The following is a 27021-nucleotide window of genomic DNA, read 5'->3' on the forward strand; positions in this document are numbered from 1 at the left end:
TGTGGTAACGCACCCAAGAAGCGGCCAAAAGATTAAGCTTAGAGATTATTCTACCTGCTTGTCATCAGGAGTGGTAGATCTGCTGAAATGTCCATGTGGGAAAGTCTACATTGGCCAGACGAAAAGACCCATAAAACTAAGACTAACTGAACATAGGTCAAACATACGATGCAATAACCAATCCTCGCCAGTAGCCCGCCACTTTAATTCTGAGAAACATTCAATTGCACAAATCAAATTTCAGATACTTGAAGTCGTTAAACGACCAACAAGGGTGGGGATTACCAGTCCCCCCTACTACAAAGAGAGGCTTATTGGATCAACAAAATGGGCTCTCTACAACCATGGGGCCTCAATGAAGACTTTACTTCAAATTGTTTCCTGTAAACAGGAAACACTAGACTACCAGTGTTAGACCTATGGTTTTTGGGATGATCAAACTATGTGCATACCATTCCACTGTGAACTTTGTGTCAATAAGTAACTTTGTACTGTAATCTTTGATTTACCCTGATACCCTCTCAAGATAGGTCTTACTTATGGTTAAATTGTGTAAAATTATTCTGACCGGTTGCTTTGAATTATATGCACTTGAGCCATGTCTATGCTGGTGATCTTTGCATTTCTTGCACCAAATAGATGACCCTCTGAGTTGTCCAAAACAAATTCCTGTTCGCCCCACAGAGGTTGGAGAATTCCTTGCCCCGACGATTTGACAGCATTGACATATCGATCTAATCCTATTCTTATTTTCAGTCATTCATTCCATCTTGTGTAGAACTTCATATATCTTTATCTGATCTTTATCCTGGTACCCATACGACGTACCATCTCTTGTTCTATTTTCATACCTTTACTCCTCTATTTTATCATATTTGCGTTTGCAAACATCTTGCTTTATACCGCTGTAGACCTTCCTAAAATAGACACTTTATATTGTTACTAGATCAGTCTATGACGTTATAGACCACTCTAAGATGGGCGCTTTCTAACGTTACTAGACTGGTCAAAGATGGCCGAACTCCAATGAGACTCCTACAGTCCCTTTTCTATCGCCATATCTGTTAGCAGACATCTTAGAACTCGCGCCGTCTCCATAGTTGCAAAGGAAAGACGCTTAACCTCACAGCAGCTGCTGTTCAGATAGGTCCCCCTCCATGAAGGTAAGCGCTAGCAGTACTACACTATACCCTCCCCGGGATAGTACATCCATCATAGATCTGACCCGTTAGCGGGGTTAACCTATTGTTTCATTCTTGCAGGGTTTAATACGTGCATGTGGGCATATCGTGAGTTTTCTCACTTAGCTGTTTAATGTCCGAATGTGTACATAATCTGATCGGCGCATTTACAGCTGCCGGACCGCCTGACCGAGCATCTTTATACTCAGCTTGTGGAGCGTGACAGTCCGTGCTACATCATTTTTTTGAGGACATATTCACAAGGTATTTTATTTATCGACTTCCAGAAGTTATCTCAGATCATCGTTGTACTTTATATATAAGGTTGTTAAGGTACGGCCCTGATATTTTTTGTACTTGCAGACCAGTCTACTTATAACAGGCTGTTCTTCTGAAGCACCGCTGCCTTGCGAGTGCCTGAATCTGAGACTGTCCGTCTCTCACTATTACCGTTATTAGGGACCAATCCACTGTCTATATTCATTCTTCAGGTATACCTTTTGGATATGCACTTGCCGTTCTACTTCTACTGTTCATCAGCTTGTTCCTACTTACATACCATCTATTGTCTTTTATGTCTCCTGTCGCTACAGTAATTAAACGCTCTACAGTTGGAGGATCTTACCCGCGGAGGTTAATCACACTACCTGAATCACCATTCTCAATCTTTTCTGCACCTTGAGTTTGGAATACACTGCCTTTGTTGGTAATTAGACTTTTCCATAACTATCCCTCACTGTCCTTATTGTGGGCTATATGGATCTTTAGGACAGACATACTCACCTTGAAACTCTTCTAGTCACTGGGTGTTCATGTTGCTTGTCTGTCAAATCTTCGTCTTGAGCGAATCCCCATTGTGGACATAAATAGATTAACGCTATAAAATTTAACCAGCACCACTTAACCTTGAATCATGAGTCAATGTGCCCACCCAGTACAGGGCAAACTAAATTGATGTTCTTTTGTCTAATATATGACATACAAAAATGACAGATATGTTAACTGATGACACTTTAATGTACAGCACATGCATTATAGCCTATGTTAAGGTAACAATGACAATTTTGTACAAATGTCCCTTTTTTTCCTTTTTGCATTAAGAATTCAATTTTGGCCTTATGAAGAAGAGGAAAGTATCCTCGAAACGCGTCGCCACTTGAATTGGATTCCACCATTTCTTCAAATTTACTGTGACCTATTGATGCACTTGTTGCTTCTTTACTTTATAATGATTCTTTGTGAATGAACATTGACTATATATTTATGATATAAATTCTCACTTTATCTTACAGAACTGGATCCTCTGGTTTATATTATTTCTTGATATGAATACCTAAATTTAGTAGTGGACCCAGTCCACACATTTGAAAGTGTGCAGGGGACAGGAGGGTTCCTAGACTGAATCCTCTGCTTTTTTGCCAGGATAAGGTTAGAACCAGAGTTGGTGTTTGGAAATTCTAGATAAAAAGCGCACTATATAATGTAGCATGTTACTAGAAAACAATATGATCGACTGCAAAGGGATGCAGAATTATATTAAAATGATCAACAGTGCATATGTTTAAAGAGTCAATCCTTTGTACCCTCCCAATGTTGCAACTCACTAATCTGTGCCACATTGCACAACAGAGGTGGCAGAAAGCGAGCAGACGGGGCTACAGGCCACTGCCAAAGGCAGTTCAATACAAACATGAAAATGGATGAGCAAGGCTATGTATGAAAATAAATGTGCCAGCCAACCCCAAGTTAACTATACTCGAAAAGCAACAATGTTCCCCATTGGGTAACTTGTCTGCCCCTCCCAAGGGAGGACTGGGTGCATAGTGGCCGCAATAGCTGGGGACATCACAGTCAATGGGCTCCAATGCAGCTGGCCCCTCCTCCCCAGCCCCTCACTACGGATCTATGCAATCAGGAATGTACAAAGTGTCTGAACCCAGTATGGCGCTGCTCATTGTCCTCATTTTCTATATGCTCTTTAGGGCTTAGTACATCCAGAGGATGCTGATCTACCGTCCACTCTGGGTCCTCCCTCCCCACAGTGAACCAGTAGTGCTCTGTCCCATGCTTGCTACAGAATTCTTTAAGCTTGGAGCATAGGATGCACATTCTGTCCCCCTCAGGATCTGGCAGGTGTCACGTAGGATGCTGCCGGTGGACTAGAAGGCCATTAAACAACTCTTTTACAGACAATATGCTAAATCTTTAAACCTCTCAATGGAACAAGCTTGGTTTGCACAGATAAACTACAAATATACTTAAATTGATGGAAAATCATTTTTTTGTAATATCTATTATAAGACACATTTACATAGTCAAATGATTCCTGTGCAGGCAAGGATCGTGTAACCAAACACTTCATCCAGCAAGTTTTCAGTGTAGACATCAGGAGGTGTGATAACCAAAAACAATGTCCTTCAATTTTCATTGTGGTTATGTGATCTAGGCAGGAACAAGTCACATTTTTGACTCCTGTTACATTGTTACGGGCGGGGCGGGGATCTGATGTGGAGTATTCTGCCTTACCAACTGATGTAATGCAAGACCTTTATTGTACCACACAGGTTCTAGGCTACAGGGATACCTTTTTATGTGATTCTAACAAGTCTCAGTGACGGCTCCTCTGTCATCGCTTGGTTCCCAGTACACATCCACCTTCAAATCGGCAGCAGAGCATCCCGATTCCTACACCCACAGACCGCCTTCAATGGGATTTTTCCTTAAACTGCAACAGACTGACCTCCAGTTAATAGGGATAAACCTGGTGCACTGCTGCCATCGGCACACAGTGCAATGTGTAAAGAAACATTTCAGAAGGGACATTTGACCTCTACAAATGTTCTTCAACCCGCCTAAAAATTATAAGTTACTCACCATAGTGACTAACGTACTCTTAGGCCATAGTCCCCTTTCCTGCATACTGCATGGGCGTCCCTTCCTAGGGACGGGAGACTGAACCTTTTTCACCAGAAAAACCTTCTTCCTCTTTAAATTTAGAGACGTGCAGGGATGCAGCCCTGGGAGCATGCGCTGCCCTGACTCCGCCCTCCAGCACCAACCCTCAGTCCCCATAGACGCGTCGACAATAGATTAACATTGCCTAATGCCACCAGTTTTATTAGAGGGGTGGGAGGTGGTGGGACGTATGGAGGAAAGGGGACTAAGAACTAAGAGTCTACGGTGAGTAACTTATGACTCTTACGTCCCGTCCCCTTTCCTCCATGCTGCATACTGCATGGGCAATTACAACTGAGTGTAGCCCCAGGGTGGAGAGGAGACCCTCCTTAAGCAAACTGGTTTCTAAGAACCACGTGTCCGAAAGCCGCGTCTGATCTAGAGCTGGCGACTCAAACAGTAATGCTTGCAGAAAGCTGAAGGGGTGGGCCACTGCTTATAACTCGCCACGGGACCTGCCGTTGGAAGGCAATGGCCGTGGCTTTGGCTCTGACCGCATGGGCATGCATGTTGGCCAGAAGTGGCTTATGCAGCCCCTCATATGCTTCCTTGATGGCCGAGACCATCCATCATGCTATAGAGGCCTTTGATGCTCGATACCCAGGTCTTGACCCACCGAAGGTGACAAAAAGTAAGTCCGACTTGCGGAAGCCCTTGGTCTTGTCAAAGTAGAATTTTAGAGCACGCCTGACATCGAGGCAGTGCAGAACCCTCTCAGCTTCGTCCTTCGGTTCTACAAAGAAGGTAGGCAGCACTATCTCCTAGTTTAGATGGAAAGCGGAAATGTACCTCAGGCAGGAAAGCTGGGCGTGTCCGCAGGACTACCTTATCCTTGTGAAAAGTAGTATAGGGCTCTGAGGCGACTAGCGCATGGATTTCGCCAACTCTGTGAGCTGAAGTGAAGTGAGGCCAACTAGCAAGGCCGTCTTAATGGTGACCAGCCTGATGTCCGCGGCTTGAATGGTGTGTGCGCCAGAACGCCCAACACTAAGTTGAGGTGCCACATGGGGTGTGGACTCTTGATGGGCGGGTAGAGTCTGGCGATACCCATGAAATGCTTCTTGACTATCGGGTTGTAAGAGGAAAATACCTGTAGGCTCCTACGGCCGCCAAATAAGTGTGTCAGGTGTCTACCTGCACGCCAGAGTGAGTGAGGTGTGCAGAGAAGGAGAGCACGTCACCCAACGTACATGTCAGGGGAGTCGATCTCCTTAGAGACTGCCCAGTGACAGAACCTGGTTCATTTAGTCTTATACTGGGTCCTGGTAGCCTTGCTCCTTGCACCATGTATGATTTCTAGGTAACCCTGTGAGAGGCTGAGGTGCCCTAGCGTGACCTTAGGAACCACGCTGTGAGGGCAGGGTGGATGACCCTGCACCCCTTTTGCACCAGAAGATGTGTTAGGCCCATTGGAAGTTTAATGGGGGGTCTGTCCGAGAGGCTGAGCAGCTCCGAGAACCATGGCCTGGCTGGCCACCATGGAGCTATCAGAATGACGCTGTGGTGGCAAGACTCCTTTATCCTGCATATCACCCTATGAATCAGCGGTGTGGGCGGGAAGGCGTATGCTGTCATGCCGTTCCACTGAATCTGAAATGCGTTGCCCAGGGAACCGAGGCCCTGTCCCTGCCAGGACGTGAACTGTTGGCACTTCTTGTCCCAGAGACAAAGAGGTCCACCTGGGGGTGCCCCCATCTGCTGAAGATCTCCAGCAGCACCTGGCCGTTCAACTGTCACTCGTAACTGTCTGCTCCCAGTCTGCTGAGTCTGTCTGCCTCTAAGTTGGATTCCCCTTGGATTTGTTAACCATCTTGAATTTTTGTAGAGGTAGTGAGAGGTTGAGGGTGGATATGTCTAGCACAACTCCCAGGCCTGCCTGGTTCTTTTTCTGAATGGTGAAAATCCTGGAGCCCAAGCCCCGCTGGGAGGCTGGGACTTCCTCCACTGCCTGGATCTCAACGAGCAACCGGATCTCTGCCAAAAGAGTTGCTGTCCTAACCTGTGGGAGTGGAGGGGAGGAGGGACAGGGATAAGTAGGCGGTACCCTGTGGAAACTACGGAGAGGATACAGGGGTCCATGAAATTCTGACGCCAGAAGGGTGCATGGAGCGGGGACTGGAAAACCTCCCGCCCCCCCCTTTTTTGTTGCTTTCGCTGATATTGGGTCAGCGAACGGTCTGGCTGCCTGGACCTCCTCTCTCGGAAGCCACAGAACCATCCGTATGGACGCCCCTTGTTTGAGCGCTGCTGTGACTGGGTGTACGTTTTGGGCGTTGCCTTTGTGAGGATGGATAAATACTCTGCCGTTTGCGAGCTGCTTTTCATTTTATCCAGCTCCTCGTCCGTGGAGGAGTGAAAGAGGTCACCACCATCGAATGGCGGGTCCAAAATGCATTCCTGGACATGGGGGTTGAACTTAGTACCACACAGAGCCAGGCCGTTTTTCTCATGTCCGTGGCAATGCAAATGGCCCGGCCAGAGGTGTCAATGTGGGCCACAGTGGACTCCATGTTGTCTTGTGCCACCATTTTGGCCTCTGCCAGTTCCGCCTTGAATCATGATTGGCTCTGCGCCGGATGCTCTGGGAGGAAGTCCGCAATTTCAAGCTAAAGCCTCTGGTTAATGGCTGCCAGCATGGCATCCGCGTTGGCTTGATGAAGATGCAGTGAAGCGTTGGAATAAAGCTTCTTCCCGTACGCCTCCAAGATCTTCTCCTCCTTGCCTAGCAGTGCCGTTGACGAGGAGGACGACTGAGGATTGCAGAAGAGCGATGGCGCAGGAATCACCGAAAAGTTGGCTGAGGATGGGCCGATGGCAATAGTGTTTCCCCCTCCATTTGCCTGTACTTCATGTCCAGGCGTTGGATTGACCAGCTGGACAGAGTGGGGCTTGAGCCACCCCTTTTTGGCCAATTCGACAACGTCCTTCTGCATCGGAATCCCTGTTCCAACCACTGGGCGTAGCATGAGGACCTCAGTGAGCGCCCCCTCTGCTGGTTGCTAGACTTCGAGTTGAGGAAGGCCCAAGTACTCCGACAGCCCTGTAAGACGTTCGTGGAAGGCCTTGGCTGACGGTGTGTCAGGGTCCTCTTCCATGTCCACCTGGGAGTCTGGTTGGTCCGGCACTGGTGGAGGGGTGCTGGGAGATGACTGCTGGCGTGTGGAGATCGAAGCCGGGGGCTGCAGCGGAGGCTGGTACGGAACCAGCTGCGCTATCGGCTGGGGGACCGCAGTGGGAGCTGCACTGGTGCTTGCAGCGCTGGAGGCATTAGAGTCCCTGATGCCATCCCAGAGGATGACCCCCATCTGAGGAGATCTCATCAGCCTGAGGAACCTATCAAAGAACATGTCCTCACAGGCCGGAGGGGTGGTAGGTGATATTGATGGGGTAGCGGGCAGCTGCTGACGCCGTTGCATGCCGTGACCATATGGACGCATGGGAACCTGCCCTGCGCAAATGAAGGATAGGCTGTAGGCCACGAACCTGGTTGACATCAGTCCTACCATGACACGCGCTCCTCCACCTGCTCCCTTGCATGGTACGGTATCAGATGAGTGTCCATATTGCCTGGCTCGCGTCGCCATCTTGTCAATCTGCCTTCCACATGCCGACTTCGTGTTGCTTCGCTCACGGGCCCCAGCCCCATCCAGGACTCTTGAGTGTGGATCATGAGGTCTACCCTGCACCTGGTAGGCGATTTGCCCTTGGTGGAGTTGCCGGTAGTGCCACGTATAGGCGCCCCCTCGGACATGTTGCCAGTACAAGGGCGTGGCCCCTTCGGTGAAGACCCGGTAACAGGACCTTCCGGTCCCTCAGCACTGTCACCGTGAGGAACTGACCCCTCGGCCTGTCGGCCGGTAGCTGGATTAGTCTTGGTACTCCTGCTGTTATTAGAACCTGAGCGGTTCCTCCCGTCACTCTTGCGGTGTGCGCTGGAAAAGAGTGGCCCTACCTTGGGCCTGGATTGATGTTTGACGTAGTCCTTCAGGTCCTCTGAGGCGACCTCTGGAAGAGCTCTCTCCACCTAGCTTGTCTGTTCTTCAGAGACCTCGAAGAAAGCGTGTTGCATGCGGTAAAAGTGTGCCAGCCATGGTCGGGGCCAAGGCAACATAGGCAGATGGCGTGGGGGTCTGAAGTAGGAAACCTGCTGAACCCTGTTGCAGTCGACATGCGCCGGCGAGGAGCGTGATCCCTGAGGACAGAGTAACTGAATGAAAAGAGACAAAAAAAACAGAAGTATCCGCGCATGGAATTACACGGCCAAAGCCAAACCTAGGAGCTCTGGTGAATTCGGCCTGTTCCTGTTGATGCGGAAAAGGGGACATAGGTGTGGCGCCAGAGGGTGGAGTCAGGTCAGCCCATGTGCCCAGGGCCACACCCCCGCGCGCCTTTAAATTTAAAGGGGAAGAAGGTTTTTTCTGGTGAAAAGGGTTTCGTCTCCCGTCCCTAGGAAGGGAAACCCATGCAGTATGGAGGAAAGGGGACGGGATGTAAAAGTAAATACTCTACTAAGCTAATGGAGCGGGTTCCGTGAGGTCTGCAGATTTCTTCATGTCAGTTCTGAATTTGGTGGCATGGCATGCTCTGTTTAACACCAAGGTTATAGGAAAACGAAACCTCAAAGTCAGGGTAGAGAGTCTTTCCCATTGGCACTGTCCTACGTCCTTACTAGCTCGTAGAGTTGGGAACATTAAAGATGGTGTAAAGCATGGCTCTGAATGTTAAAGCTCTGCTTTGTAGCTTAGACGAAATTGGTTAAAGTTAGGAAGAGAAAGTGGACGTTATGACTCTAGCAAGAAAACCTTATGGTAGCCATCAAGAATAATAATTCCAAATCTTTCTCGTCAGTGGCAGCTGTTGATTCTCAAGATGACCTTGAACCCAGACTGCATTCAGTCAAATGAAATTAGGGGGCACGCGTTTGTTGCCTTTGTTGAGCTAAGGAAAACAAAACGTTTGCAACTGCAGTGGGAAATGCCCCAGGACTGAACCATATACCAGCCAATCTGTATATGAAAGACTAAGAAATGTAGGGCTCTTTACTCCAAAGACATTTCAATGCTGTGATAGAATGGATATATACGTTTTAGCTGTGGAACAATTGTTCGCGGCCAAAATGGCCTCAATTAAAACCACCCACCTGCCCGCAAACGGCCCCCCACCCACCTCCTGTTACCTTGTGCATGCGTTTACCCCTGGGGCGTCGGATCCATCCTGCCGGCGCGGGTCGGATTTTTTTTTTTTGTCCCCTGCCTCCAGACCTCCGGAAGCGAGGGGCACTCCTGCTACCCCCAAAGGCAATCGCTACCGAACATGGGGAGTGGGGAACACCCCAGCAACCCCCGCTCCCCATGTTTGGTACCGATTACCCAAATTGGTTGTTTCAAAACAAATTTGGGCAGTTGTACCATATGGTCAATTTGAAACTACCAATTTGGGTAATACCGACAGAATCAGGGTTTCTGCTGTACGCTTGGAAGATACCCATTTTTAAAACTGGCGAACATTATAATAGGGCAATTTCTCAGCCCATTTCATTGCTGTTGGTTACCCCTAGCCTCTTTGTGAAGATGGTCCTAGCTCACCTAACTATATGGGAAAAAAGAGTGTTCGCAAATGTCAGATGTGCAGGTGTTTCCACCAAATTTCAGGGTTTAATTGAACATGTGTTACCCCGTTCCTGTTGCAAATTGCAAATGAAGTACATAGGATGCTTTAAACCTGCCTGCATCTTGGGTACATCAGCTCCTACACCCTCAAGGCATTGACATTAATTAATAGAAGAGTGAGGGGATCAGAATATTTCCATGAGCATTATTAATGGCAATAAAACATATTATGAAAGTGTGGAAGTCACTCCAGAATCCCGCTGAAACCGGTTGACTGTTTAAAGAGTACTGGCGGATAACCCAGAATCCAACACCATTACAAGTAGAGAAAAGGATCTAGTTATCACCACATATTCTCTCTCCATTACATTACAGTGGTGAGAAAATAGGTTGTTTTTAAATACCTCTATTGACCATCGGTCACAGAAATTACTTTGTTGTTTTAATGAGACACACGCTGTGGGGGCGGAAAGATTAAATATAAAATACCGATCTCCATCTTGTGTGCACTTGTAGACACTAGGAAAGTGTTTTAGAGAGGATAGGGTCAGGATCTCGACATCTCTTGTAGTCGGCTCAGCAGCACTTACTAGGGCCTTCAACCAATTGATATGAGAATTTTTACAGATCGGGTTATTTAACTTTGTGCTAGGGACTCAGCTTTAGGAATAACTTTGTCATAATTTAGCCTTCTGTTACGTATGTGTTATAATACTGAGGCATAAACGGGAGGCAATTGCCTTTCAACTCCATTTTGTGTAGAAAAATAACCTGCCCAGTCAGGTGTCCAACACTGCTTTGATGAACTAGATGGAGAAACATGGGACTTATTGAAGTTCAGGGAGATTCCCCAAGCTGTGCAACAGACTGAATGTGTGTCAACACCAGGACCAGGGTGCGGGCTCCGAAGGGCCTGACCCTAGTTTCTCCCAGGCTGTCAAAACAGGAGCAGCAACTGCTGGGTTCAAATACTAAAGGACCTCCTGTGGAGGGACCCGTGTCCAAAATGTCCGTCAGGTCACCCTGACTCTTAGACCCAAGTCTCCATAACCCTACCAATGGCCCCCATAAAATAACATAGGGCCCTGGAAGAATATCCAGCTATTGAGAAGTGTCTAAACCACTAGTCTCCTGTAGCCAAGTCCAGTAGATCCTCTCCTTGGAGAAGTCCACAGCCTCATTGGAGTAAAGTGGTTTCAGACGACAAGGGATCACCTCTCTCATATGAAAAAGTCTGTCATGTTTGAAAGGAATTTCTCTCTTGAAAGAGCTGCATATTGCACTGAGGCTCGGGCACAGAGAAGAAAGGAGCGGACAACATGGCTTCAGTGCCCAAAGGCAGAGCAGTACAGTGCTGGGGCAGCACAGTGACAATCAGCCGGGTCCCGAAACAAGCTAGCAGGCATGCATTTGCAGTTTGAGGTAGTGCCTCTGCCAGGTTCACAAAGTGCAGTAAGCCCTACAGCTATAGCCAGTGCCTTCAGAAAGACATCACACATCTGCTTAAAAAAAAGCCTCCAACTCCTCGAGGAGCCTATGACTTAGTGGGAATTGCACCTAATGGCGTTGGTGGCAATTCCTCAGAGATTTTGATGGAGCTCTAGTGAGGACTCTACTTCCTGGAGGATGGAGAAAAGTGAAGCATGAAGAGTCGCGGAAAAGGAGGTTTCTTATGCGGCTTGTTCTTGCCATCCTTCATTGGAAAACCTTCCAGTTCTTGAACAAGTCATCTCCAAACACAGACTGTGTTGTGGTCCTTCCCAAGGCAGTACAAACACACCCTGTTGGGGTCCGACACTAACATTTGTCTCCCGCAGTTGGAGCAGGGATTGAAGCTTAAGGCATTTGGAGGGTTAGGCATTCCACAGCAAGCTAGAAAAATCTAGGTGAAGTTCCAGAAATGTACTGAGTGCGCTGAAAAAAGGAATTACGGTGATTGGGTGACGCCACTCCATATACACTGGCCTAGATGTCACGTCCAGAGTCTGGGTCGCCACAACAGAGCCAGGGACAGGCAACACATTCGTACTGTGGCCCTGATGGCTGAAAAAGTGACGGAAGACAGCTGTCATTTGTGACAGATTATATAAGATAAATCAGCAGGAAGGAAATAATTTATTAAAAAGAGTAGCATAGGGTGGGCTAACAAATCGATATACTAAATAGGCACTATATACCCATTTAAAATTCCTATAATGAAGACAGACAAATTAAATAAAAGAATATCGAATGACAACAAAACTATCCGATGACTTATGACAAAGTCACTATATACAAGAATACACCACCAGTTAGCCCTTCATAGACTGGATTTTTTCTTCAAAGAGATCAGTATAGTTTTTAATAGTTAAAGTATTATCATCAAACCATGAGTAATGAAATAGGAGCCAAGTATGTGCCATTGTTGACCAAACTGTCCATGAGCCAATATTAGGTCATTAATGCCCTAGGTAGCACCACCACTAAATTAGAGGATTAAATGCTCACTTGGATGAGATACATTGATATTTCTGTAATTTAGACATGCACAAAAGAAGCTCTAGAACTCTTTCAGCAATAGATTGAATCCTAACCTATTAACTATTGAATTAATACTTGAGTCCCATTTCATTATATTTTTAGATCAGTGCGTTATGTTGAGAACAAGTAGGAACCAGAAGCCTTAAGAAAGAAAAAGAAGTTACTTCTTCCCTACTTGCAACTTGTAATCACAAATTAGTAGAAATTATGCACGAAGAGGAACTTTTAGAAGGAACAATAGCTATCAATAAATGTTCGTAAGACAGGAGATATGATATTGAATGTACTGTGGAGGCGATCAATCATTCTGCAGTAAAAGACAAGATCTTGTCAAACCTGCAGTTAAAATAAAGGAAGCTGAGGAAACAGTAAGATTTTCCACACAATCTTATTCACATGGCAAAATGATCTATATGACAACGATATGAGCAAGTACATTGAGAGAAACCAGACATTCAGCTACAGGAAAGCAACTTCAATTAGGATTTTGTATTTTCTAGTTACATGAAACTAATCAAGCATGAGGCCAGTGCCAAATGTCCGATATATCATAGTCTGCTTTCGCAAATGTGGATCTTGCGTATTATATTTCATTGCTCTTCGCAAGATATATCTGCATCCATTTATATTCAGAAATAAAGACAATTGTAAGAATACATTTTTGTATGTCAACTTTCACATCAGAAGTACCAAAAGAGAACCAAGACTGTATTCCATAATAAATACAAAGTAGCCATCGGCTATAAAATGTACTAACATTTAGAACACAAGAGGATCTAGGATTTCTTGGGCTTGCAAAAACGCAGAAAGCGGACAGAGCATCGGGAGCTCTGTCTGTGCCAGAGAGAATACAAAATGATCCTTCATTTGAAAGCAAATAAAGATGGTCCCAGACAATGAGCAGAGTGTGTTTCTATCTTGAATACCAGTCTCTGATCAGTCATCAATATGCAAAAATACAATTGCTGTTACAATGCTATTTTTGAAAATTATTCTCGGAGACCTATGAATGATAGTACAGTGAAATCAATTCATTTACAATGAGAACCAAGGCTAATGAATAGAAGTCGCAAAACACCCTAGTGGCATAAATCAGAGGACATTTATACCCCATCAGCAAAGGATATGGTTCCTAATTAATCCTTACACATAAGGTGCATATAGTAATTGAATAAAATTATGAGTTTACGCATCCAAACAGATAAGGGGTGTATTGGCCACTTGCTCCCTAAAAATAGGCAAATACTCCCCAAAAGAACAAGTTACTTACCAACTGGTAACGTTCTTTCGATTGGATGCTCCTCCAACGTATTCCTCATCTTCGATGTGATTCCATCCAGCTTTAGCTGCTTCGTAAAAAAATTTGGCACAGGGCGCTGTGCGTCGATGTCGTCGAGTCGATGGTCCCTCAAAGGCCTCCGTCGAGGGTGATGTCATCGGGTGTATGAGTAGCACACGCGGCGCACGTTTGCCTCAGTTCTGTTTTTCCCCCTTCATTATTGATTTTTCACTGTGTAGATTGTGCCGGCAGGCGGGTATTTGCCTTGCGAGAGTTGGAGTCGCAATAACCAGGAAAAATCTACAGAGGGGTAGGTTGGGAGGGCGATGAGGAATACGTTGGAACATCCAATCGAAAGAACGTTACCAGTTGGTAAGTAACTTGTTCTTCGAGTGGATTGTGTCCTCCAACATATCCATCATCTTAGATAGACTCCCAAAGCAGTATGGACAATTTCTCTGGAGGAGGGATTAGATTTTTTCGATACCCTTAGATGGCTGAATATAGTACTGCTTTACCAAAATTCAGCTCATTAAACTGGGAAGCATCCATGCTACAGAATTTTGAAAAAGTATGCAGCGAACCAAGTTGCTGCTTCACAAATGGACTTTATAGGAACACCTCTTTGTAGGGCTGTCCAGCGTGATATTGTTTGCTTTGTCACTGACTGCCCCAATTTCTTTCCTGTGTAGCCAATACACAGTTGATCACCCACTCTAAGCTTAGAAAGCCTAGAGATGTAAAAGCTTAAAGATCTTTTCGGATCCAACCTGTGTAATCTTTCCTCCTCCTTACTAGGATGAGGTGGAGGATAGAATGCGGGTAAAACAATTTTCTTACTTAAATGGAAATCGGATACCACTTTTGGTAAAAATTAGGGTTTAACACTCAACACAACTCTGTCCTTATGGGACACAGTATAGGGTGGCCCAGAAGGCAGTGCCTGCAATTCGCTCACTTTTCTTGCAGATGTTAACGCAACTAGGAAAGCAGGTTTCCATGTCAGTAATCTTAATGGACAAGTGTGCAAGGGTTTAAAAGGAGCACACATTAAGAATTTTAGGACCAGATTGAGATCCCAAATTGGCACTTGAAATATGAAAGGAGGAAACACATTAGTGACTGCTTTTAAAAATTGCGCTACCAAAGGAATTTTGAAATCGGAGCATTCTTCCAACGAGAGCTTGAAGATGGAAAGCGCCGCAAGATAACCTTTAATGGTTCCAACATTTAGACCTTATGTGCTAGGGTCAGGAGGAAGGACAGTACTTCCGGAATAGAACATAGAAAAGGAGTGACATTCTTTTCTCTGCACCAGCTGCAAAACTTTTTCCGACGGCAACGGTATAGAGACTTTGTTGCTGGCCTTCTTGCCGAATGCAACACCGCCATGACGTCATCTGGAAGGTTCCAATCCTTATAACTCAGCCTTTCAGATAACAAGCCTGAAGGTTGAGTGTTTTGACCTCTGGATGGAGAACCTGACCCTCCATTTGAGAGAGAAGGTTCTCTCTCTGAGGAAGATTTACTGGGGGACAGATGGACATGTCTAGAAGGTCCGGGTACCACATTCTCCTGGCCCAATCTGGGGCAATTAGGATCATGAGGCCCCTGAAGCGTATCAGTCTCCTGATGACCTGAGGAATGGCGGGAATCGGAGGGAACGCGTACAATAGTGGGAAATTCCACTCCACCACAAACGCGTCCCCCCCCAGGGCTCCTCTCGGGGTAAATTCCCTTGAGCAATACCATTCGCACTTCCGGTTGATTCCGGTCGCAAATAGGTCCACTTGAGGGGTTCCCCAAAGGGCAAATATCTCTTGAATGACTTCCTGAGCCAGTTCCCATTCGTGGGACACCGTGCTCTGCCTGCTCAGAGCATCTGCAGTCATTTTCATCCCCGGCTAGATGAACTGCAGTTAAAGAGATTCCTTCTTGAATTGCCCAATACCAGAGCTGCATTGCCTCTCTGCACAGAGGTAGTGACCCTACACCTCCTCTTTTGTTTAGATAATGCATGGCCACTGTGTTGCCCGTCATTATCAGGACATTTTTTCCCTTGACAGATGACAGGAAAGCTTTCAGCGTGAGTCTGATTGCTCTCAGCTCTAAAAGGTTGATGTGTAGTTTGGACTCCGATGGAGACCACCGACCGCCGATTGTCAGATCGTTGGCATGAGCTGCCCACCCCATGAGTGAGGCGTTCGTCACTACTGTGATCTCTGGCCATGGTTGCCAAAAAAGTTCTCCTTTCGGGATATGCTCTGAACAAGTCCACCATAGAAGATCTTGTCGAACCTTGTTCGGAATCTGGAGAAGATCCGTCATTTGACCTGAGAACTGGGACCATTGAGTCTTTAGAGCCCATTGGAGGGATCTCATTCTCAGACGTGCTTCCAGCACCAGGAAGATGCAGGATGCCATGAGGCCGAGTAACCTTAAGAAGTTGTAGGCCAGAAGATTTTGGGCATTTTGGAAACCATCTGAAGAATGTCTTGAGCCCTCGACCTGGGAGGTGAGCTCTTCCCCAGAGATGTGTCTAATACAGCACCTATATATTATAGCCGTTGAGAAGGTGTCTTTTGTGACTTCTTGAAATTGAGGGAGAAGCCCAGTCTGTGGAGGAAGTGGCAGGTGACTTTTAGGTGATCCAGTACCTGTTCGGCAGAACGTGCTCTGATCAACCAATCAACAAGGTAGGGGTAGCTGTCACCACTACCATCAGTTTGGTGAAGACCCTCGGGCGGAGGTCAATCCGAATGGCAGGACTCGAAACTGATAGTGTGAGTCGCCAACTACGAACCTCAGGTATTTTCTGTGCTGGAGATGAATCGGCACATGAAAATAAGCATCCTGGTGGTCCAATGACACCAACCAATCCTGGAGTTGAAGGGCCTGAAGGATCTGTGAAAGGGTAACCATCTTGAACTTGTCCTTCCTGAGGAACTTGTTCAAGTCCAGGATGGGTCTCAGTCCTCCGTCCTTTTTGGGGGATCAAAAAATACGGGGAGTACCATCCTTTGTTCTTCTCCGTTGCAGGTACTGGTTCTATGGCACCTTTCTCCAGCAGGGTTAGGACTTCCTGCTGTAGGAGCGGGTCTGAAAACTTCAAAGGGTGTCTCCTTGGTGGATTGCTTTGAGGTTGCATTAGAAAAGGAAGGCAGTAACCTTGGGCTATTATTTTTAGTTTAGAACCCAAACATTTGAAGTAATGACTCGCCATTCTTGCAGATGCTGTGACAGCCCGCCTCCTACAGGTGTCTTGTGATGCAAGTCCTCAAAGTGGTTTTGTGGCGGTTGCTGCAGCCGCTGATGGCAGAGGCACTGGAGCTGGCTTTGCATGTTTTCCTCGTCCACCGCGAGTGGCCTTTCTCCAGCCCCTTTGACTGGCCATTCCTCTCACCTTTCCATATGAGGAGTAACGATAGGATCGTCCCCTCCAAGATTGACGTGGTGCACGAAAAGGCTGAGGTTGCCTAATAGCAGCTCCTAAAGATTTGGCCGCTGCTTTTGAGGTCTGCAACCTCTCAAGGCTCTCGTCAGCCTTGCTGCCAAAAAGGTGAGACCCGTCAAAGGACATGTTCAGAAGACGGTTCTGCACGTCTGGTGTGAAGCCCGACTTCCGTAACCACGCAAATCTGCGCATTACCGTGCTAGTGCCCATGGACCTGATCACACCATCTACAGTATCCAATCCAGATTCAAGGGATTCCTGCATAGCCTCCTTCCCATCTCCAACGATGGCAAGGAATCCTTCCCTTTCGTCCCCTTCTGGTATGTGCTCCGCCGCCATCACAATGCACTCCCACAGAGTGTACAAAAACTTTGCCAAGGCACATGTGGAGTTGGCTGATTTTAACGCCATACTCCCAGCTGAAAATACCTTCCGTGCCCCGTCATCCACACGCTTATTGTCCCTGTCCGGAGGGATAGAAGGGTACGCCAGTTTGTTAGAAGCTGTGGTTGCCTGTATGACCAAACTCTCGGGAGTGGGATGTTTAGACAGATAGCCGGGGTCGCTACTGGCAGGGCGGTATTTTGAAGTGAGGGATTTATTCACTGGCGAAATAGAATCCAGAGTCTCTCAATTTTTGGCCACCCTATTTTGCAAGGCTACGTGAAAAGGTAGTATTGGGTTTTCAGTAGGACCATGATCCAATATGTCTGTTAGATCATCTTGGATGAATTGGGCTGGAGGTCTGGCCCATCCTAAATAATCTATCACCTTTGTCATTAGCTGACGGTATGATGGACTGGCATGTTCTCCTGGTTCTAGCCTACCAAAGTCATTTTCAGGAGATCTATCAATACCACTTGCATTGTATAGTGATTCAACCAAATCCCTCATCCTGCTTTCTTCTGAAATCAGACATTCTGGGACATTTGGGGTGCCATATTCCAGCCCAAAGGGTACATTCTCCTCATCAAATTTCTCCTGTTCCTCAAAAATTGAGGTCAGGGACTTGAACTCCTTCCTAGGAAGAGGTTTGAAAACCTTTTCTGGGAGACATGGAGGAGTATTAATGGGTCCTGAAGGCATTACAGGCCTTGTAGCCTTCTCTTTCCCTTTTTCTGGCTGATTTGGCCGAACTGGAGCTTTCGGCGCAGCGGGCTTCGGGGTCGACAAAGGCGTAGATGGCGTCAACATAATACCCATCATCCACGGCACTGGCTTCGACTTGCCCTTCGAGGTGTGTTCAGTATCGGACGGTGTCGGTGACCTCAAGCGGTCCACTCAACTCGAGCAGCTTTTCTCGCTCGGCGTCCTAGAAGGTTCTCTATCCTTCCTCTTTCGATCACCCGGGCTCGAGGGCGAGCGAGTGTCAGAGCGATGACGTCCCAGCCGGCTTCGAAGGAAGGTGCGGACCGAGGCTTCGTTTTCTTGAACACCTCCATCATTTTGACCCTGAATGCTTCCCATTCTTTGGATGACGAATGTTTAGTGGGACATTTCATCTTTTTTGGGGATTCGTCCAAGGATGAGGTGGAGGGGGACCTGTGGCATTGTTTCTTCGATTTTGTCATCGAAGATGAGTGATGGGAATCGCTTCGGGACCTGGACCGATGCCTTTCGCGTCAAGGAGACTACTCACGGGACCTCAACTCGACGCTAGAGGCTTTACGGTCGGATTTACGACCTACCTGTAGTTTTCCCCTCCTCTCTCGCAAAGCCTTCCCCGTCATCACCTGACACTTCGTACAGGCCTCCATGTCGTGGCCTTCTCCGAGGCACCACAAACACTCTCGGTGCGGGTCTGGATCGACATTTTTGAACCACCGACTTGCACTTTTTGGGGTTCTGGTCGGCATCGATGAGGAGGACATATTTATTATATTTGCTATTCTCACAGAACTAGAGGCGCGCCGAATCTCCGAAGCAATGTATACTGCGGAAAAACGGAACTGAGGCCAACGGGCGCCGCACATGCTACTTATACACCCGATGACGTCACCCTCGACGGAGGCCTTCGAGGCACCATTGACTCGACGACATCGATGCACGATGCCCTCTGCCGAAATGTTTTCCGAACAGCTAAAGCTGGATGGAATACATCTAAGATGAGGAATACGTTGGAGGACACAATCCACTCGAAATAAAAATACGCAGTAGAAATACCCGAAACAAAATAGGAAAGAGACCACTAGGAGCCTATCCCCCACCTCTCATTCACACAGCTCCATGGATAGGTTTAGCACCAGTAGTACACATTGTGCCAAAAGAAGAAACTACTATTATTACTGCCTGATCCGAAATGGTAAAAATGTACTCTTGAATGTGCATTAATAACTAGGTCTATTACAAAAACATTACCGCTTTACAGTAAAAAAGTAAATACTCCCTAAAAAATAATTTTACTGCCAACTTAAAAAAAATAGGGAGTAAAATACTTGCACTGAAAACGTGTATGGTAGAAGATGAAGGTGTTAGCCTGCAATGCCCTAGTAAAATTATGCACAACCCTAATTTATATCAACAAGCAAGTTCCCCACATTTGTTGTTGGATGTATCCACCTTAAGTTTATCTACACCTACTCTAACAATAAATAACTATACACGAGTTCCACTGTCTGTGGGAAAGACAAACCCATCACGTATATAATGCTTAGTTATGTGCGATAATAAATCTATTCTAAAATGGCAGAATAAAAGTGTAGACATTTTCCATTTATACTGATTTTCGAATAATTAACCGTACCTCAGTTTCACAGTGAAAAATGAACATGAAACTATCCTATGGACAAGGATTCGGTACATAGTTTCGACTATAATTCCTATGCAACATGGCAGACCAGACAATGACAACAAGCAGCCAATTTTCTATCTTGGTCTACAATTAATATGACGTGCAGATCATTTATGGTGCCCAGAATGCCAGCGAATGTGCATTCAAATTTCACCAGCTCCTTAGATGGAGCTTTGTAAACTCAAATCAGAAATACCTAAGCAGGTACCTTTATTCAACAACACTATTTGTAGATGCATTCTTAAAGTACAAATTTATGACCAAGCATTTATCTAAATCCAGAAACCTAAAGATGAACAATTTAAGTGAAACATCGGTACTGAATGCAAGTTAAAATTGAAGTGGTAAGACAATGATGATGCACTCATAATGAGTCAGGACTCAATTACTCAATGTTTTACCTAAAGTATAATTATGCTTGCATTATGCCAATCAAGTCAACCACGCGTGCGTGCCACTCTACTTAAGGAAGAGATAAATAAACTCACTCCGTTTTTACAGTTGAATACAATGAATAAGGTGCTGAATAATTGAGTTAAGAATATTTCTAAGCCCATTTTAACATCACAACCCTTGAATAAGGTTGTGCTGAGCGCAGCCAATGTACTAAAGTTAAACTAGATTAGAATTAATAGAGAAACAGAATGTGGATAGGCATTATTACATATATTTATCAAGGGTACCGGGTGCCATTGCACTTTGCCTAATGAGATCATCTAAACATCACTAGTTAGTTAAATGTGTATGCAGACGTCAAGATATTAGAAGACTGAAATCTGCCTAAGTATCACTTAATACATTGAATCAGTCAAAATAATGACTAACTTTGATGTTTTCATTCTTTATATTGAGCTTTTCTCCTGTCCCCTTCTTAATTTCTGTTTGATATTTGGCTCACACATACTTATATGTGCAGTAGTCTGTTTTACCCTTTACTAATGATTTATACACTTTTTTAGTTTTGAACCATCATCTTTATGTTGGTAAAGAATCACCTACTAGATTGTACTCTCTCAACAAATGCATGCAGTATATTAACTTGCCCTGATGAAGTGAGGGTTTAGGCTTTAATCGACGGTATAAGGTATACAGCTCAATGTGAGATGACCTGTAATATGGGGAGGGGGGAGGCTAGCAGAAATCTGTAAATGAGGATGTGCCATTATCAATTATATGAAACTGATTAAACTGAATATATTTCCAACACATTTTTCAAAGTTTTAATATTTATTTATTACTGTCTAAACATGGGTCGATAAGCTCTTTCATTATCTCGGGAGGATAGCTCAGGGGCAACGTGCTCGCTTTGGAAGCAAGATGACACAGAGCACCACAAGTTCGATCCCGCTTAGAAACCTTTGGGTATTAAGCGCATAATAAATAACCTATCATATCATAATAAATCAGGATAAGTGCCGAAGAATTATTTGAATACTAGGTTTTTAGGAATTTAGGTTAAAAATAAAAAAAAAAAAACGACTAATCATAGAGCAAATCCAAGAGTTGTTTTCTTTGTTGCTCGTTTCAAACAGCAATCTACAGGTTGATGACTTTTGTTTTATGACTCACTAGCAGTCCTTATCACTTGTTAATCAGCACCATGAACAACTAACACAGAGAATCCAACGTAGTTGGGTTTATTGAGAAGAGTTGCCTCTGACTGTTTGGACAAAGATGTATGGGACAAACAAAGTTTTAATTTTACTTCATGTACAGAGTATGAAGATTGATACATCATTTGAGAACTTCAAGAGTTTCGGCTTTTTCTTAACATATTGACGTTAATAAACTGAAAAAAAAACATTCAACTGGGCTGAGAGCAACAGAAGTCATTACACCACCACCAGAGGCACTCATTCTATCTGCCCGAGGCTGCCTGCAGAGGTAAGGGGGGCCTGCAAGAAGCATCCAAGATCAATCCAAGGATTGCTCAGGTGACCTCCAACCCCAGAACCAACATCTTTGAAATGTCTTTCTACCTCCAGCAACAACTTCTGCTTCCAGCCAGCAATGCTCCCAGCTTTCCCACAGACCTGCTTGCATTCCAACCACCTATTGGGGGCATTGGTCATATGTGACGGTGGTGCTGGAGCCAAAAGCGGCCGTCATTTTCAAGGTGACTTTGACCTGTCGCAGTCGAGTAGCTCCATAAAGTTGTCTTCAGTTAAGGGTGTTTAAGTCAAAGGGCAATCGACCAGCCTTCCTCCCCTCAGCCTCTTGTCTAAAATATGGTTTTCCGTCTCCTGCTACTTGTCTGTTAGTGCCCATTATTACTTCTTCTCTGCCTCAGCCTCACCATGTAATTCTCATGCCATCTCTTCCTTTGCCTTCTACTTCTCTCTGCACTCTCTTCAACTCAGAACCATCTCAAGTCACCTGTTTCTTTAAATCCCTTAAAACACATCTGTTTAAATAAATTATGTGCACAGAGGTAGCTAATATTGATCATAGTCTGTCGGCTGTGCCTTGGAACAGATTATTTTGTCCCATCTGCGCTACGATGCAGTTCATTCTGCTAGTTTCAGCACGTTATAAAGATCTCAACATTTTTTCTAATCCTCATCTCTTTTCGCTCCCTACTCTCTCCATTCACAAAACCTCTTATTGCATATACCCCTAGCGCCTCTATTTCCCAGACTCAACACCGCTATGCTTCTACATCTCTCTTTCTATTCCTCTTTTGAATACGCAGCATGTCTGTAATTAACCCTCTTAACTGACACTTTCCTTTCTCATTCTCCTGACCACATTACCCTTACTGAAATCTGGATCTCTTCATCATTCTGCAACCGGATGCTGCCCTTCATGGCCCTGTCTGCACCTTCATCCACTCTCCCCGCCTCACTGGCAGGGGTGGTGGTGGACTGTATTCTCCCCATCTCCCCTACTCCCCCATTACCCTAACTATCCCATCTCCCCTACTCCCCCATCTCCCTATCTCTCCCACTATCTTTCTCTTTCGAGTACACCATCCAACAATCACTGCCCTCTACGGCATACATATCTCTATCTGCAAACTGGTCCGGTGGGTCAATTCTTCGACTATCTCTCCCAACTGACTCTTTCCCACCCAATCACTACCTCATTTCATTATCATTTGTGACTTTAACCTACCCTCTTTGCTGCTCTATCCACAGACTACTTATTTCTCCTTAACCACTCACTGTCTACTGTCGATGCCCAGAACACCAATTCAAATGGAAACTCCCTCAATCTTGATCTCATCCCCTGCCTCCAATATCACCACTACTCCTTCTCCCTCCGAACAGCATATTTGCCTCAATCTCCACTTTGACCTCATACTCTCCATCTAATACTATTACTAAGCACAAGTTCCCCTCATCCTAACTCCCAGACTACCTCTGACCTACACCAATAACTCCTAAGATGAACTCACCCTTCCATCCAGTGAAGAAGCCTTCACTAACTTTAATGCTGTTCTCTATGCTCCCTTCTCCTGTCGCTACCTTTTTTCACATTTAGTCCTTAATCCTCCCCCTCCCCTGCCCTGGATTACACCTCTCATCTGCACCCTGTAAACAATGCAGAAAAAGCTTTGCACTTGGACAAGGTGAAGACACTCTTTAGATCTCCAACTCTATCCTCACTACTCTTCAAAAGTACTCCTCAGCTCTTGACTGTCAAACGTGGCTTCTATCTCTCTCTCATTTTGTCGCAATCCTCCCAACTCAGGGGCCTTCAAAAATCCTCAACTCAATTCTAACCTCCTAAACCCTCCTCCACTCTTTTTGTAAATGGTATTGCTCTCTACTTTGCTTCTAAAATGTCTACCACCCGTAGAACCCTCGCTACTTACCTTCCATCACCACCTCCTGCTCACTTTTCTACACCACTCCTATCCTCCTGTCCTGTTACTATGCCTTTCTTTCCGCCGACCAACCCGGAAGACATTCTTTCCTTACTCATCATGGTTAACCCTTCCTATGCCGCCATTGGCCCCACACATTATGAAACAGGTTCCAGTGTCGCTCTACATCTTACTTCCCCTTTCAAGTATTCTAATTCTACTTTTCCCTATAATGCCAGCTACTGCCATACCTCTCCTTAAAAAAAACAGCTCTCGACCAAATGTCCTGCCAACTTTCATCCCGTCTCTCTTGTACCACACTATTCTAAAATCCTAGAGCGGGTAATATTCAATCGATCCACTGAGTTACTTGTACCTGACAACCTCCAGGACACTTTTTCATCTGGTTTCCGACCTCTGCATTCTCCCAAGACAGCTCTCCACAATGTCAGCAACTTTCCATCTTCCGTACCCGATCCAAACCGTACCTCTATTCTTATTCTTCTATACCTCTCTGCTGCCTTAGACACTGTCAACCATTCTGAACTTCTCTCTACATTATCTCTATGTGGCATCACAGATCAGACCCTTGCTTGATTTGCTTCATACCTTATACACTTTAAGGTGTCCTGGAACAGCCATACCCCCACCACCCCATTACTGTTGAAGTTCCCCATGGGTCTGTCTTTGGCCCACTTCTCTTCACTCTCTATGCTTCAGCTCTTGGCGCCCTGATCTCCTCTTACAGCTCCCCCCCATCAACTCTTTGCTGATGGCCAGATATTCTTCTCTTTTCCCTCCTTATGCGAAGAGCTGTTGCCAAAAAAACAAAATATCAAACCGTCTTTCTGCCATCAAATATTGGATGGCACATCACTCAACTCCAAGACGGAAGTCCTCCACCCAGTTAAACAGACTATCTTGTCCTCTACCGACCCTTCTCTCCTACTTCCGCTTGTAACTTTGGTGTCATCATCGACCCATCTCAACTTCTCGCTCTTCATCTCGAAATCTACCAGTGCGGTCAGACTCCACCACCTTAATATCGGAAAAATTGGTGTTCTTCATTTCTATACTGATAAACAGCTAATCTCCTCCTTAGCCCTTTCTAGATCAGACTAATGTGGCCAGTCTCCTCTATGGCCTTCCCAACTATGCTTTTTAACCTCTGGAAAAAAAGTCCTCAACTTCGCGATCCACAAACTTTTCAACCTTTCTCACTTTACATCTACCTCCTCGGCGCGTTACCAGATTGGCTGGCTATCTATAAAAAAGCGCTATATATAAACCTCTTCTCATATTTAAAACTGTCCATGGGTTTGCCCCACCATACCCATATGCTCATCTTCCTCCCTGCTCTCCTCTCACTCTATACAAACAACCTCAGGTGGTCATCTTGTCACTACTCTAGACCCCTGCGCGCCCGCTCTCATTTCTGCTCTCTCACCCCCCCTTGCTCCCCTACTCTGGAATGCTCTTCCTCTCACTACCACTCCAACTCTACCACTATTTAAATCCAACCTCAAAGACCTCCTCCTTTAAGAAGAACCCCTTTCCAAGCACCAAGTTACTCCTGCTTCCCCTTCACCAAGAATTCTACAGCACTTTCCCATCACCCCTCCACCTCTAATTTAGCACTTCACCCACCTTCCTGTTCCGATGTTATTCTGTCCTGTCCCTGTTCTGGTTTTATTTTTCTACCTTCACCAGCAACACCTGCATCAGCAACATCTGGTCTTCAAGTCACATTCTCTCACCCCATTGTCAAGGAACCATGTCCTCCACTCTTATCAATGTTAACATTTTGAAAGCGTTTGTGTGGAAAATACATTGCTTTCCTGGGATTTCTATAAATTGAAACGAGTGGGAATTCTCTGCACAGTGCTAGCAAGTCTATACAAGCTAGATTCGTTTTGGACCATTTTAATGGCCCATAACATAATTTCATTTCCATTTTGGTAGGTTCTCTGATATAGTTGCCATTTTTCCTCTCATCATATCAATCATTATGTGCCATCTCACTAAGTTTTAAACGCTTTGGCTTAAAGAGATAAAGAAAACAAAAATCAAGCCAAAAGGTCTTATGAAACATCATATGACCTGAACCATAAACAGAACATGAAACTAAAGCATTTATTACAAACAGTGCTTTTCAAGAAAGCTTTGGCATTTTGCAAAAGGAACCACCCAGCTCCTCTTCTCATCAACTAATGGACACTCACCTGCGTATAGGCTGTGCAAGTTTGCTGCGAGGCACTGCTATTCCCCCGCTAGTAGGCCCAGATGGTCTGGGTAAGCCACTTTTCAGGCCTGTTGCTGCAGATCTGCTGGCAGGATTCGGTAAGCCTGCGTTTGTAGTGGTGAGAGGTCCAGATGGAGGATTGATGTGCACAGGCTGTGAAGCTTCTTGCCCACCAACAAAACCAGAACCATGGTTGCTGAAAGCTTTCACTGGCTGACGAAGGGTTAATGGAGATGGAGCAGCAGGGGAACGGAATTTACTCGGAGAAGGTACTAAAGATAAAATAGAAAAATCACTTATTCCAAAGGTTAAAAAAATACATACTAATACACCCAAAAAAACTATTGTGACCAGCCCGATAGTTACATGATGTACAAGCAACACTTGCTGCCTAAAAACTGGAAAACACTCCCAAGAAAATATAGGTCGAAAAATACTCAGCCAAAATTTGGAAACAGTGGACACACAAGATCTTAACTTCTGCTAAGACAGCTCCATGGATACTTTTGTAGCAGTGGTAAATCAGGGCAGCACACAGGAAGAAGCTATTTTATTACTGCCTGATTTATTTATTTATTACATTTGTTACACGCCCAGACCCTTAGGTATTAAGGCAAGGTTATAGACAGCTTAAAAATACATATATTGAGTCAGCCAGTATGGCACCATTACAGCAGAAAGAGCAAGATCTGAAGAGGACCTTTAGATGCAGCTTTTCATTTGCATAAATTACTATGTGCAAAGTAGTATGGATTACAACTAGATCTCTACAGACTATATATGGGATACATTACTCACCGTAATCGTATTTCTGATGCTTGTATCTGCTTAGATTCACATGCTGTGCATAGGCCGACATCTAGTGGAAGCTGCGGAGTATTACAGTTTGTTTTGCGAAACTCGAAAATGGGCGTCGACACAAGGCGTGCCAGTAATACTATCCCTAGTATGACGTCCACTGTACCCAAGATCCCTCACGCGTCTAGGATCCTCAGATTGTATTTTTTCTGACATGAGGTAGCATGAGGAGTAGCGTGAGTACAGATAATCCAAGCAGATAGAAAGGTAAGACTACAAGCAATCATGCGCCTTCTCTCAGAGGAGAGGAAGGGTGGGTCGCATGTGAATCAAAGCAGATACAAGCATCAGAAATACGATTACGGTGAGTAATGTATCCCTTCT

The 27021-nt window shown here is 45.4% G+C and overlaps 1 protein-coding gene across 1 annotated transcript in view; it reads right to left on the minus strand.

Annotated features, from left to right (window-relative positions):
* Window positions 1–27021, minus strand: part of SLAIN2 (SLAIN motif family member 2) — a 786196-nt gene that overhangs the window by 91952 nt on the left and 667223 nt on the right. The window contains exon 7 of the mRNA XM_069631699.1: window positions 25820–26111. Coding sequence (XP_069487800.1) covers window positions 25820–26111 — 292 coding nt within the window. The remainder of the gene's footprint in view (window positions 1–25819; window positions 26112–27021) is intronic.

Source organism: Ambystoma mexicanum, chromosome 6q, assembly GCF_040938575.1.
Source record: "Ambystoma mexicanum isolate Mex_15411 chromosome 6q, UKY_AmexF1_1, whole genome shotgun sequence".
NCBI lineage: Eukaryota > Metazoa > Chordata > Amphibia > Caudata > Ambystomatidae > Ambystoma > Ambystoma mexicanum.